General features: G+C 34.0%; 1 protein-coding gene across 1 annotated transcript in view; it reads right to left on the bottom strand.

Annotated features, from left to right (window-relative positions):
- CFAP47 (cilia and flagella associated protein 47) overlaps positions 1 to 15,929 on the bottom strand; it is a 510,608-nt gene that overhangs the window by 372,307 nt on the left and 122,372 nt on the right. Inside the window, exon 25 of the mRNA XM_057495502.1 lies at positions 4,173 to 4,368. Coding sequence (XP_057351485.1) covers positions 4,173 to 4,368 — 196 coding nt within the window. The remainder of the gene's footprint in view (positions 1 to 4,172; positions 4,369 to 15,929) is intronic.

Here is a 15,929-nt window from a genome sequence, read left to right as displayed (position 1 = left end):
CTAACATTAGGCAAACCTTGCAATGTTGGGATATAGCCAGGTTGGTCATGATTTATTAATATATCTTTATTACATTATATTATGTATATACTATGTTATATTAACATATGTCTTTTAATTCATTAGGGATTATTGCATCTATATGCATAATAGCATTTGACCAATAATTTAATTTTCTTACATTGTCATTGTCTTATTCTATAATAAATTTCTGACATCACAAAACAAATTAGGGTACAGTCTCTCTCATTCTGTTCTCTGGAGGAATTGTACAAGGTTTGATATTTTGATTTATCAGGTTCTTGAAAGTTTAGTAAGACTTGCTTATAAAAACATCAGAGGATGGTGTTTTGCTTGTGAGATTTTTAAGTATTGATTCAAAGACTTTCTATAATTCCCTGTATAGTTTTAGTAAATTATATTTTTCCTACAGAATTCCCATATTTTTTAAGTTTTCAAATGTATTGGAATAAATGTCTTCATGGTATTTTGATTATCTCACTTTTATCCACTGGACATACGATGATGTCGCACTATTCTCAGTATTATTTCACTATGCTTTCTCTCATTTTATTCCTTGTCAGTGTCACTGTATTTCTGTCCATTGTATTATTTTTTCAAAGAACCAGTTTTTTGGTTTCAGTGAGCCTATATATTTGTTTTCTATTACTTTACTTTCTACTCTTATGCATTTTATCTTCCTTTCTACTTGGGTTTAATTCCTTGAGTTTAATCTGTTATTCTTACTCTTACTTTTATTAAACTGAATATTTAACACTTTCAATACTTTTTTAATAGAATATCAGTCTTTAAGATCATATAATTACACTTAAGTACCATTTTTGCTGCATTCCATGAGTTTATTTATTTATTGCTTAGCCACTGGAATTTTGATGGTTTTTTAATGTAACAGATACAGCTAACAAAGATGCAGTCCCGTCTAAAGAAGCAACAAAAGTCACAGTAGCCATTTCAAATTTAGTCTTCAACTCTAATACTCCAGCACTGTAGACAGCATTTGATTGTACTGTACACTCATGACTCCTAATAAATGGTGTTTACATGTTTTGATAGCATTTTAATTATTATTGGTGAAATTCAATATGACATCTTCTTTGGCCCTGTATAGAAGTTTAAAAATAATATATTTCCAAATGTTTGGGAAATCTTGTTAATATTTATTGATTTTTAATTTTTATCATTATTATCAGAGAACATAGTCCACATGATATCAACTCTTTAAAATTTGTTGAACTACAGAATGATACACTCATCTATATCCCATGTACATATTCCATGCATATGTTTTTGTGTATATCCCATGTTTGATTGAGAAAAATATATATTCTCTAATTGCAGATTACAGCATTTTATAATACCATTTTTAATACTACTTTTAGTATTTTTAATACATTAGTGTTAAGTGAATGAAGCTTTTAAAATATCCTATGCAAATTTCATCTATATAAAAGTTTTTGTCTTCTGGACTCATCAATAATTGAGATATGTGTTGAAATATCCCACAGAAATGGACTAGTCCGTTTTCCCATTTTTTTAATTTGGGATTTATGTATTTTAAGACCACTTTAATCACTCATACAATTTTTGAATTCTGATAGTTTCCAGGGGAGCTGCATCTTTTATAAATATTTAATGGCTTCTATATTAAAAATGTGTCTTACCTCTTAAAGGTTATCACATGTGAAATTACTACTGCTATCCAATTTTTTTTTGCTATCTCTTTTCCCATGATTTTACTATGGTGGTTCTCAACTGGGAGTGGTTTTGCTCCCCAGAGAACATGTAGCAATGTCTGGTGACATTTATTCTGTCACAGCTTAGGCGGAGAACATGTGGGTAGGGGCTGGGGATGCTGCTTAAACATCCCACATGTACAGGATTCTGTCCAGAGAAAAAAGAATCACCCTCCCCCAAATGTCAACAGTTCTGAGGTTGAGAAACCCTGCTTTACTTCCTTGTCTTTATGTTTCATATATGCTTCTTTTAGTAGGCAGATGGACTTTTCTTATTTACTCTAACATTTTCTGTCTTTTACCTAGTTAAAATGAATTTTTTACATTTTATTGCATTACTCAACTATTGAGTTTTGCCACCACTTTTGCTTTAGTTTTCACTTGCTTTTGAAATACAACATTAACTAAGGTTTTCATTGTTTCTATACTGTTTGTGTAGTTATAAACAATCTTAGGTTTAATGGATGCCCTTAAAATTTTACCCTACACACTTGATTTTAAAATTTCTAATAATTACATTTGGTTCATTTTCAAGTCTATATTGTATAATTCCATGTAAAGTATTAATTTTTTCAAAGCCATGTTTTCTAATAAATTATTTATACTATATGCCAGAAAATTTCAAAATCTGTATTCCTTAACACTCTAAATCTCAAGATAGTTGTTTGTGCTGTCTCTAAATTTTGGTAGCTTCCCTCCTTGTGAGTTTTGTGGTGCTTGATACTGTGCTCATGTCTGGTTGGTAGCAATCTGTGGGAACCGAAATATGGGCCAAAACTAAAGACGGCTTCATTTAGAGTAGAGGTTCACAAAGTGCAGTCCGTGGATCAACAGCATCAGTATTATCTGGAAACTTATTAGAAATAAAAATCATTACATCTAATTCCAGGCTTCCTGAATCATAAATTCGGGAATGTAACCCAACAACCTGTTTTAAAAAATCCTTCAGGTGATTCTGATGCACACTAAAGTTTAAGAACCACTGATCAAGAGACTATTTGTTTGCTTCTGCTGAAAGGTAGATGGACTTACTCATATGGAACCATTTTAGCCTCTTCAAATGCCCCTGGATTAATCCAGGAATCTGAGATTAAGTTTTCCTACCTTGAAGTTGTCCCAAGATTTGAGACAAGCTTGTACTAGGCATGTTATTATAGCTCACCATTCCTACTCTGGTTTCAGCTTGTAAGTACATGTTGGTTTGGTTTGCTTTGATCTGAGCACTTTGGAGACCTCCCACATTTCTCAGAAGCCCAGCAATTAAATTGAAAACAGAAATAAATATATATATATATACACTTATATACACACACAGACCACTCTTGTAGTGTGATGATATATAATGTATCTAGGCTAATATAATATAATATTGGATGGTTTTGGGCTATTTATAAACACACACACATATACACACACAGACCACTCTTGTAGTGTGATGATATATAATGTATCTAGGCTAATATAATATAATATTAGATGGTTTGGGCTATTTATAAATTTTTTTTAAAAAATGAAAACAGACTGAATTCCATAGGCAGAATTCTGAGATGGCCCCCAAGAGTCCTATCCTTCAGTGTACAAATCTAATTCCAACACTGTGGATGGTAGAATTTGTAAATATGATGAGATATCACCTTGGTGATTGAGTTATGTTATAGGTCGATGGTAAAGGGACTTTTCGTATGTAACTAAGGTCCCTAGCCATATAAAATTGAGTGAAGTAAAAGGGAGATTACCATGGGTGGATCAAACTTAACCAGGTGAGATCTAAACAAAAGGTGTAAAGGTCAGAGACCAAGAAGTCAGAGAGACACTCTACTTCTGACTTTGAATGAGTAAAGTACCAAATTGTGAAGAGAAACCACATGGCTAGGACTTGAGGGTGGCCTCTAAGAGCTGAAAGTGGTCCCAGCGAACAGTCACTAAGAAAATGATGTCCTAGGCCTACAACTACAGAGATTAGTTCTGCCAACAACCAGAGAGCTCAGAGGAAGACTGAGCATCAGAAGCCACTGTTGCTGCAGCCACACCTTGACTTGCACCTACTGAGACAGTGAGCAGTGGACGCAGCTAGACTGACCCAGACTCCAGCCAAAGAAACAGCTAACAGATTCACGTTTGAAGGATTAAGTTTGTGGTCATCTGTTACACAGCAATAGAAAATGAATACACTGAGTACTTAAGCCTGCTTCTTATACCATGAAAAAAGACATATCAAAAATTTTTACAAGAAAATTAAATGACTGTGAGATAAATAAGTGGGCATTTCTTTAATATTTTTAATTTAAATGAGCAGTTAAATATTTTAATAGTTCATTCCAACTATAGAAACAAATCAGACATTGCTCATGACTGATGTAACAGACACAAATAAAAAAGCACATAAAGAAAAAGTAATCAATTCACTTAAGCACTTACCTGAAATAGTTTTGAGGCAAAATGTTGATATTCATCACAGTTGTTACATCCAAAGGAACAGGAGTAAAAAATATGAATGGAGGGTCAAACAATAACTTTGGTGATTTTATCTCTCCAATCAAATGTAACATTCGATAGCAAACTGGATTATCATTTAGACATATAGGAATGTCAGCTGTGTATTTTCCAGGATGATCTAATGAAAAACAAATTTTGTAAGTATCATAAATGAGTTGACCCCCATAGAAAAATACATTTACATAGTTTAACCTTATTAAATATTAAGACGTACTATGAAGGTACAGCTCAATGGAGCAGATTAGATTACCCAGAAACTGGCTTTATCTTCCTGAGGAATTTAAGACATGTAATGAGGTTTGTTGAAATAAAATATTTTAAAGTGCACTATGTCTAGAAATCGAGCAAGTCACCTTAAACCAGATTTTCATTATGACTGTTAAACACGTATACCTTAGGGAAACAGTGCAAAAAGGACTTCTTTCCTGATTTTTCTCTGTGCCTTAACAGGAGCGGCCCATTCCTTTAGTTTACGCAGTATGAAGATGAGATCAGATAACTGCCAGAAGTATCTCAGGGGACTACTGAAAAATGGATGTGCTGAGAGGAAAAGAATGGGCTTTCTCCCAGATATTTCAGTTCCTGAAAGGCTGCCAGGATCAATGGGCCAGTTTCACCTGGTAGGAAAAGACTGGAAATTCCCACATAGCAACTCACTATAAGGAATGGTGGTCTGTGTTTGAGAAAAGGGCTCAGCACAGGAGGCTGCAGCTAGTCCGAGACAACAGCAAGTTGCCATGCCCTTTTAGACCCAAATCCCCAAACACAGCATCTCACAGGGAGAACACTGTGATACCGTGAGAATGAATTCAAGGTAATAGCTTTTAATTCAAAAACAGGACAGTGGGGTGGCCTGGCAGGGAGGGATCAGGGCCACCAAAGGGTATCACCAGGGAGAGGAGGAGAATGCTCTGGGGGATGGAGGGCCACGTTCAAAACCAACACAAAAGCAATGGATTCACTTCACTGACTGGAACCACCACCAGTTCTCTCTGTACTGGATACCTTTCCTTGGTCAAATAAACCCTTTACTTGCTCACTCAGATAGTCTGGGATCTTTGGAGCTGGGAGTTGGCTGGAGTGGGAAGGGAAGAGTAACTTCCTACTAACAATGCCAAGTGAGTATTGGAAAAACAATGTGAAAATATGAGAGACTGTATCTGTACCTTGAGCTGATAAGAGTTATAACAGAATTTACATATTTAAAACATTATAAATCCATAGAGAAATGAGGGTTTCATTTAATGAATGGGATTGTTACAATTATTTGGGGGAGAAAGAAAATCAAGTTAATTAATTTAACAGTTCAGGCAAGATTGTAAGACTTGTTGAGTTCTGAATTTTGAATGAGCTGCTTTGAGATTATTTCTGAGTTTCAGACCTGCTAAAGGCTTCTGCAGTCATGGAGAATGGGATTCCTGGTGTAACCTAAGACTACTGGGGATTCAATAAAACATTTTTAAGCTCAAGTGTGCACTGTCTCTCATCTGAGATGTGAGTTTCATAAGGGTTTTACAGGCATGTTTAATATTTTTAAGAGTTAGGTTGAGATCCTAAGAAGGGAACCCAAAGATTTGACTACTTGGGCTTAGCCCTGTACTGAAGGAAAAGTTAAATGGAAATGATTTTATTTCCTTCTAGATTGTCCAGTCCATTTGATCTGGATATAAATGTTGATAGGGACATAAAGGAGAAGCTCTTTATAGAAATACAGAAGATGGCAATAGATGGACTAGCTTTTGTGCTATTTCTTTCAGGACCAGACACAGTAGAAATTGAGAAGAAATACAAATACATAGAAATACATAACAAAACCCAATTATATTTATAAAATGAACTTCAGAATGTGGAAAATGTTGTTTTCTATCGTATTTTCAGTTCTAAACAGAGGTAATAAAAGTTGAAACAGTTTTTAAACCTCCTAAATAATATCCTATGTACGGTTTCTCACACATAAAACTAAAGTGATTATACAATGCCATGCTAATGGACGTAGCGGGACATTGAGTATATGCAACACAGTGCTAACAGAATATTATTCAGAGAGAACACAGCTCAATGAACTCTCTAAAAAGCTTAAAAGATTAGTCATAATCTTATAATCTTACAGTCATAATCTTATAATTAGATAATAGGCTCTTATACTGCCTTTTCTGTTGATAAGACAGCTAGTTATGGGTATTTTCTTTAGACCTCCACATGTGTAAAACATAGTAGGTCCTAAGGATTCTGATGCATGTGATTTACAGAGGGAGTGCTCTCAGGAGGAACTTGTAGGGAAAAGAAGCAGCAGTATACAACAGGGCAGGAAGCTATGAAAAGTTGTCGTTTTAGACAGATTCAACCTGATTCTACTGGGAGCTTTGGGATGGGAACTCCCCACAGAGATTTTCCCACCCGAAGGAGACTAGGCTGGGCCACTTGAGGTACTGGAGGTTGTGAGGCTTAACCTCCTAGGCATCTCTGCATGAGGCATCTTTCTTCAAGCAAGGAAAATCCTCTGGAGAAAGGAACAGACAAAACCTGTCAGGAGGCAACAGCCACAATGGAGAGATGGATGGAAAAGCCCAGTAACAGGAATCTGGAAGAGCCAAAAGAGAATACATAGGAGGCTGCAATATTAATGTTGCTTCATAAGTAATAATAATTAGGAAGAGTAACAGATAAGTTACTAGAAACCACCCTTTTAAACAGAAAAATAGTCTGGAAATGGCATTTGGTACGTTTATTTAATTATGGTATATAAACTCTAAATAAAGATACTGAAGCATATACTTTGATTTTTTTTCAATATATTGTTTATTGAAGTATAGCTGATATACAATATTATATTGGCTTCAAGTATACAACATAGTGATTCAACAGTTACCTACATTATTAAATGCTCACCCCAAGGAGTACAGTTACTATTGTCAACATAGAAAGACATTACAGATCTACTGACTGTATTCTCTATGCTGTACTTTCATCTCTGTGACTAATTTATATTATAATTGAGATTTTGTGCCTCTTTATCCCCTTCACCCACCCACCCCAACTCTTCCCCCATGGTATCCACCAGTCACTTCTCAGCATCTATGAGTCTACTGCTGTTTTGTTCATTTTGCTTTGTTTTTATATTCCACAAATAAGTGAAATCAGATGGTATTTGTCTTTCTCTGCCTGGCTTATTTCACTGGGCATAATACCCTCTAGCTCCATCCATGTTGTTGCAAATGGCAGGATTTGTTTTCTTCTTGGCCATCTATACTTCTTCTTTGGAAAAATGTCTATTCAGGTCCTCTTCCCATTTTTAATTGGGTTATTTAGGGGTTTCTTTTTGGGGTTGAGGCATAGTAGTTCTTTATATATTTTGTATGTTAACCCCTTACCAGATAAATCATTCACAAATATATTCTCCCATACTGTAGGTTACCTTTTTGTTTTTTTGATGGGTGTCATTTGCTGTACAGAAGCTTTTTAGTTTGATGTAGTGCCACCTGTTTATTTTTGCTTTTGTTTCCCTTTCCCAGGGAGATGTGTCCACAAAAAAATTTCTCATGCTTATGTTGTAGAAACATTTGCCTATGTTTTCTTTTGAGATTTTTGTGGTTTCACATCTTATATTTAGGTCTTTAATCCATTTCTACTTTACTTTTGTGTATGGAGTTAGACAGTAATCCAGTTTCATTCTATTGCATGTAACTGTCCAGTTTTCCTAGCACCAGTTATTGAAGAGACTGTTTTTTCCCACTGTATATTCATGGCTCTGTTTTTATATATTAATTGACCATATATGCATGGGTTTATATCTGGGCTTTCTTTTCTGTTCCATTGATTTATGAGTCTGTTCTTGTGCCAGTACCATAGTGTTTTGATTACTGTAGCTTTGTAGTATAGCTTGAAGCCAGGGAGAATGATACCACAACATTTGTTGTTCTTTCTCAGGATTGTTTTGGCTCTTCAGGGTCTTTTGTGGTTCCATATAAGTTTTAGGATTCTGTGCTCTAGTTCATTGAAAAATGGCATTGGTATTTTGATAGGAACTGCACTAAATCTTTAAATTGCTTTGGGTAGCATGGCTATTTAAACAATATCAATTCTCCCTATTCATAAGCATGTGATAGATTTTCATTGATTTGTGTCTTCTTCAATTTCTTTCATCAGTGTCTTATAGTTTACAGAGTATAGGTCTTTCACCTCCTAACTTAGGTTTATTCCTAGGTATTTTATTCTTTTTGATACAATTATAAATGGAATTGTTTTCCTGATTTATCTTTCTGCTAGTTCCTTATTAGTATATAGGAATACAGCATATTTCTGTATATTGATTTTGTATCCTGCAACTTGCTGAATCTAGTTATTAGTTCTAATAGTTTTTTGGTAGAGTCTTTAGGGTTTTATCTATATATCATGTCATTTGCAAATAGTGACAGTTTTACTTCCTCCTTACCAATTTGGATGCCTACTATCTCCTTACCTTGTCTGATTTGATGTGTCTAGAACCTCCATACTAAGGTGAATAAAGTGGTGAGAGTGGGCATCCTTGTCTTGTTCCTGATCTTAGAGGAAAAGCTTTCAGCTTTATTACATTGAATATTATGTTAGATGTGGGTTTGTTATATACAGCCTTTATTATGTTGACATAAATTCCCTTTACACCCATTTTTTGAGAGTTTTTACCATGAATGGATGTTGAATTTTGTCAATGCTTTTTCAGCATCACTGAGATTATGTGTTTTTTATCCTGCTTTTTGTTAATGTGGTATATGATATTGATTTATTTATGAATATTATACCATCCTTGCATCCCTGGAATAAATCCCACTTGGTTGTGATAGATAATCCTTTTGATGCAATTTTGAATTCTATTTACAGTATTTTGTTGAGGATTTTTGCATCTATATTCACCATGGATATTGGTCTGTAACTCTCTTTTTTTGAATTGTCTTTGCCTGGTTTTGGTATTAGAGTGATGCTGGCCTCACATAATGAGTTTGGAAGTATTCCCTCCTCTTCTATGACTTTGGAATACTATAGGAAGGATGGCTATTAGCTCTTCTTTAAATGTTGGGTAGAATTCAGCTGTGGACTTTTGTTTGTTGGGAGATTTTTGATTACCAATTCAATTTTGTTACTGATAATTGGTCTGTTAAGATTTTCTGTTTCTTCCTGGGTCAGTCTTGGAAAGTTGCACATTTCTAGGAATATGGCCATTTCTTCTAGGTTGTCCAGTTTATTGGCATATAATTTTTCATAGACTGCTCTTATAATCTTTTGTGTTTCTGTGGTATCAATTGTAACTTTTCCCCTTTCCTTTCTGACTTTTTTAATTTGTGTCCTTTTCCTTGATAAGTCTAGCTAGGGGTTGGTATCTTTTGTTTATCTTATTGAAGAAAAAGCATATGCTTTGAATTAAAGATAAATGTCAGTATAGCCTCCCCTAAAAAGAGGAAAGAAAATTTTCATAGTTGTTTTCCCAAGCAACTTCTTGCTACTCCTTTGTTCCAGTCTCCTTAAGAAGCTAGTTGTCAATATCCTCACTTCTTGAAGCTAATTACTAGACAAATTCTATACTTTTACATAGCAGGGGTTCTCACATTGATGATTTTCTAAGCTATGTACATACACACTGGGCTGCAAAACACTGAGGCTATTTACACAAGAAGTAAGAACAATCTAACTAAGGGGAATGAGAGTCTAGCCATACAAATCAGGTTTAGGAACAATGGTTCAGACTCAGAATGGATTGGAGATTTTGTTAGAGATCAGTATGGGTCACATATACTATCACAGCCCCAGCCTCTGCACCTGTGGCAGTCCAAGGAAGGAGCAGTTAAAGCGGAGGTAAAAAGAATCTTGCTGAAACTCTTGAAAGCTGCGAGAGAATAAGGCAGCCATGCTTGGATTGGCATTATTTCTTCTTTAATTGGTGGAATTCTCCAATGAAGCCATCTGGTCCTGAGCTTTTCTTCCCTGGGAATTTTTAATTGCTGATTCAATCTTCTAACAAGTCATGTCTGTTCACCCCATGATTTTTAAAAGATGTCTTGAAGGAAACAAATACTTTAGTTTTTACATGGAAGATAAGGACCAAACACTTGAAAACCAAAGATGCAAGTATATGTTAAATATGTAATTAATGTCCAGGTGATGTTAATGGGAGTGGTGGAACTAGGACCCCTGAAAATCCACACCTCCATGAAAGCAATGACAACACTAGCAAAAATTGTCAAAATCAACATTTTCAGAACTCTGGAAATTAACTAGAAGCTTGCAATAACCCAAGGAGAAATTATTTAAGAGAAATTACTGAACTTCAGTAAGAAAAGTAAGTTCTTTGGTGTTTCAGCTTGTCCTTTTCCCACCCTTCTCTTCCCAGATCTATGGTACCCTTAAAACTAGCAGCCTCTCTATCAAGGTAGCTATAAAAACTAGTAGCCTGGCAGCCACCAGAGGGGATGGAATGGGTTTGGAACTTTCCAAGTTCTACTTCCAGAAAAGTGTCACTATTCGATCAGTATGGCAACTCCCAAGGGGGAAAAAAAAAACATTTTCATGATTTTCTTTCATTTTACCTGACTCAGCACTCACTCAGTAGGAATACCCCAGGGTGTCTGTCATAAATAATTATAAAAAATTGTTTAACATTACAGCTGTCTATAGTATTGATAATATTTTTGGCAAACAGGAGGCTGGCCAGTCTTAAAGAAAAAAACAAAGAATTAGATGTTCATTGGGGAATTTTGAAAGTTCTGATATACTTACTGTGTATGTGATCAAGGGAGACCTGAGAAAGTCCTAATATCTCACCTCTGACCTATAGATTTTGCACAAGAAGTAACTGAAGGCCAAAGCAGAGTTGTAAATCACTGGAGTGTTGATGACATGCTCCAACACATGTACAGAATTTCTCAGCAAAGGATGGGCAATTTATTGATTGAAAGTATTCATTTATGGAAATCATTGTTTAATCACTAGGTGAGCACCAAATTAAGAGACATCAGAGGCCACACAAGTAAAAGAATACAACCTTATAGAATCCATTCTAAATGCCACTAAACAAACAAATAATAACAATAATAACAAACAGAAATTGCAATAACAACTACTAAATAGAGGTGAGGCTCTCATTTCTACAGTTGCCATATTGTATTATTTATAATGTGCATATTCAAAAATAAAATTTTTGAGACACACACAAAGAAACAAGAATGAATGACCCACACAGAGGAAAAAAGTTTGTCAGCAGAAACTGTCCCTGAGAAAGTTCAAGCATTGGGCATACAAACATACGTGTCATTGTGGAGTTGAAGTGTTCAATAACTGAAATAAAAAAATCACTAGAGGAATTCAACAGCAGATTTGAACTGGCTAAACAAAGAATCAGCCAACATGAAAAAATGTCAGTTGAGCATATCTGGTCTAAGGAATAATAAGAAGAAGTAGGCTTTTTATCTTTTGTGGAAGATGTTATTTAGTCTTAATCCTAAGCCACCTCTGAGACTTACTCATTTCCCTTTAAGTTATTGCCCAGGTACATATAAGAGGGACAAAAGAAAGAAAGAAGAAAGGAAATGAAAGAAAGACAAGAAAAGGGAGGGAGGGAGGGAAGGCAGGAAGGCAGGAAGGAAGGAAGGAAAGAAGGAATGAAAGGAAGCTGCAGTGGCTATGCCAATATCAGACAAAATAGATATTAAGATATAATGGCTACTAGAGACAAAGAAGGACATTATATATTGATAACAGGACACGCCATCAAGAAGACATAACAATTATAAACATATACATATGTAACAGAGCTACAAAGTACATGAAGTAAAACCAGGTAGAATTGAAAGGAGAAATAGATAATTCAATAATAAACATTTGAGAGACTTCAATACTCTTCTCTCAGTTGTGGACAAGACAACTAGGTAGACGATCACTAAACACTATGAACCAGCTAAACCTAGCAGACATCTATGGAACACTCTATCCAACAAGAACAGAATGCATATACTTTTCAAGGCCATGTGGAAAATTCTCCAGAGTAAATCATATTTTAGGGTATAAAGTAAACCTCAAGATATTTAAAATGACTGAGACCATGCAAAGTATGTTCTACAACAACAATGGAATAAAATTGGAAATCAGTAACAAAGTAAAATTTTGGAAATTCTCAAATATGTGAAAATTAAACTGCATACTGCCAAATAACTAACTGTCAAAGAAGAAATGGAAAGGCAAGTTTAAATAAATAATTTGAGATGAATTAAAATGGAAATGAAACATACTAAAACTTATGGGATGTACCTAAAGCCATGTTCAGAGTGATATTTAGAGCCATAACTGCCTATATTAAAAAAGAAAATAAGTTTCAAATCAATACCTAACTATGCCCCAAGTGAGACAAAGAAAAAAGAGCAAATTACAACTGAATAAAGCAGAAGAAAGGAAATAATATCTATTAGAACATAAATTAATTGAATAGAGTATACAAAATTAAGAAAATCAATAAAATCTTGAAAACATCATCAAATCTGAAAAACTTTTGGCAATAATGACCAAGAAAAAAGGAGAGAAGATTCAAATTACAAAAATCATGAATAAAAAAACAATCATGACTCACTTTCCAGCTATTTAATAAAAGGATTACAAAAGAACACAATGTTCAGTCATATATAAACAACTTAGATAATGCAGATGAAATGGACAAATTCCTAGAAAAACACAAACTGCTTAAATTGACTCCAGAAGAAATATAAAATCTGAATAGACATATAGAAAGGGACTAAAGTAGCAAAAAACTTATCACATAGAATAGCCAAAACTCAAATGGCTTCAATGGTGAAATCCACTAAATATGTCATGAAGACTTAGTATCAATCTTCAAAAAAATAGAAATGGAGGGAATACTTCCCAAGCCATTCTCTAAAACCAGGGTAACAAAATAAATACTGCTGTTGATGGCCAATTGTTTTTTACAAGGGTACCAAAAAAATTCAATGGGTAAACAAAACAATCTTTTCAATAAATGATACTGAGACAAGTAGACATGCCCATGCAAAAGAATAAGATTGGGGCCCTACCTTACACCATATCTAAAAATAGCTCAAAATGGATCAAAGACTTAAATGTAAGAAATAAAATTGTAGAACTTTGGGAGAAAATATATGAATAAATCGCCATGACCTTGGGTTATATAATGTTTCCTTAGATATGATACTAAAAACCCCAAGTGACAAAATAAAAATTAGATAAATTAGGCTTCAGTAGAATTAAAAGCTATTTGGTATTAGTTTTCATGATCAGAAAGTGAAAAGAAAATCTCAGAATAGAATAAAATATTTTCAAATTGCATATCAGATATGGGAATTTTATCCAAAATCTATAAGGAACATTGACAACTCAAAAATAAAAAGCATCGAAATTTTTAAATGAACAAAGGATTTGAATATCTCCAAAGATGATATACAAACTGATTATAAGTACATGAAAAGATGCTCAACATCACTATTCACCATGGAAATACAAATAATAACTACAATGAGATATCACCTCACACTAAGATAGCTATAATAAAGATAGTAAGAACTGTTAGCAAGGAGTAGAGAAAAAAGAATCCTCATTCATTGCTGTTGGGATTTTAAATTGTTACAGTTGCTTTGTAAAACAGGTTAGCAGATCTTTAAAGTGTTAAACATCAAATAATCCTATAACCCAACAACTCCACTCCAAGATATATACTTGAATAAATGAAAATATGTGTCCACACAAAACTGTACATGAATGTTCATAACTAGTTTACTCATAGTAGTCAAAAAGTAGAAACAATCCAAATGTCCATCAACTGAACAGACACTGAATGTCTATGAATAGACAATACAGGTTATATCCATACAATTATTTGGCAATAAAAAAACAATGATGTATTGATTTATAAAACAACATAAATGAAATTTAAAATTGTTATGCTTTGTGAAAAAAGCTAATCATAAGAAGACACATAGTATATGATTCTGTTTATATGAAATGTCTACAGTAATCATATTATTAGAGACAAAAATTAGTGGTCAGCAGTGACTGAATGAAGGTAAGTAACTACTTATGGGTATGGGCTTTTCATGTCAGGTAATGACTATGTTCTTTAATTAGATCACACTGATGGTTGCACAACTGTGAATATCCTAAAAAAAACTATATGGTATGCTTTTAAAGGGTGAACTGTGTGGTATATGAATTAAATTTTAATGATGTTGTTATTAATAAACCATACTTTAAGAAATAATCATATCCAAGTGTGCAATTTGTATTTCTTAAGGTGTCTAATTAAAAATCTAGAATTTAAGGCAAAAATAGAGACATCATTTCTCCCTCTAGTAGTTTCCTAATCTTATTGAGGAGTAAAAACAACTCAGAAAACCACAAAGGAATGCATACTTGATTTGGATATAACCACTAAGGAAAAGTTATGAGGGCTATATTCAGTGCCCTGTGAGCCAGGAAATCAAAAAATTGCTATGGAAAACAATTAATGGTGGTAACCAAAGGGTCAAATAAATGTTACCCTGGTTCCAACTCAAAAATCTCCTGTTACTCAATTCCAGAAACCCAAAGATTTCATTCACCACCCAGGTGTTTGACCCTGACAAACTCAGCACTCTCATCCAGTCTGCTAGGTTGGATCTGCTAGAGTCTTGCCTCAAGCTACCTCAATGCATTAGACATGGAGAACACTCCAGCCCACTGATTAAAAAATGGGAGAAATGAAATGATTGACAACATTTTATAAAACAGACTAATTGGAAATAAAATTCCTAATTATTTCAACAAATTGAGTAAGAAATAAGCTCCTATCTTTTATCTCCTATTTTATCTGTGGATAAGTTCACTGATACTGTTTTTATCTTAGAACTGATAGGAAATGTATTTTAAAATAGGTGCTTTCAAAGGCTTAAAGATAATCATGTATATGAGAAATAAGATGTATACTATGTAAAATAAAAATGTGACCAATACACAAAATTTAAGAAAATATAAATGAAATGTGAAATGAAATTGCATAAAAGTGAACAAAATATATATTACAACATGAAATATCAATAAATTCAATTCCTCTCCTAAAAAAAAATTTCAGTCTTGCTCAAGAGACTCCTCAAGAGACTCATTACAGACCCAAAGACATACACAGATTAAAAGTGAAGGGAAGGAAAAAGATAGTTCATGCAAGTAACAAGAAGAAAAAGCAGGAGTTGCAGTACTTATATCAGATGAAATAGATTTCAAAACAAAGGAAGTAACAAGAGACAAAGAAGAGCATTATGTAATGATAAAAGGATAAGAAAAAAAGAGAGGATATAACTATTATAAATGTCTATGCACTCAACACAGAAGCACATAAATACATAAATCCAATATTAACAGAAATAAAGGGGGAAATAGATTGCAAAACACTGAATTTAGGAGAATTTAATACACCACTTACATCAATAGACAGATCAACCAGACAGAAAGCAAATAAGAAAACAGAGAAGGCACTGAACAATACTTTAGACCAGATGGGCTTAACAGATATCAACAGAACATTCCACCCAAAAGCTGGACACACATTCTTCTCAAGTATACAAGGAATGTGTTCCAGAACAGATCACCAACTAGGCCACAAAAAGAGCCTCAATAAATTCAAGAAGATTGAAATTGTATCAAGCAGCTTCTCAG

This window comes from Manis pentadactyla, chromosome X (genome assembly GCF_030020395.1).
Source record: "Manis pentadactyla isolate mManPen7 chromosome X, mManPen7.hap1, whole genome shotgun sequence".
In the NCBI taxonomy this organism is placed as follows: Eukaryota; Metazoa; Chordata; class Mammalia; order Pholidota; family Manidae; genus Manis; species Manis pentadactyla.
This window is presented reverse-complemented; position numbering and strand designations above follow the sequence as displayed.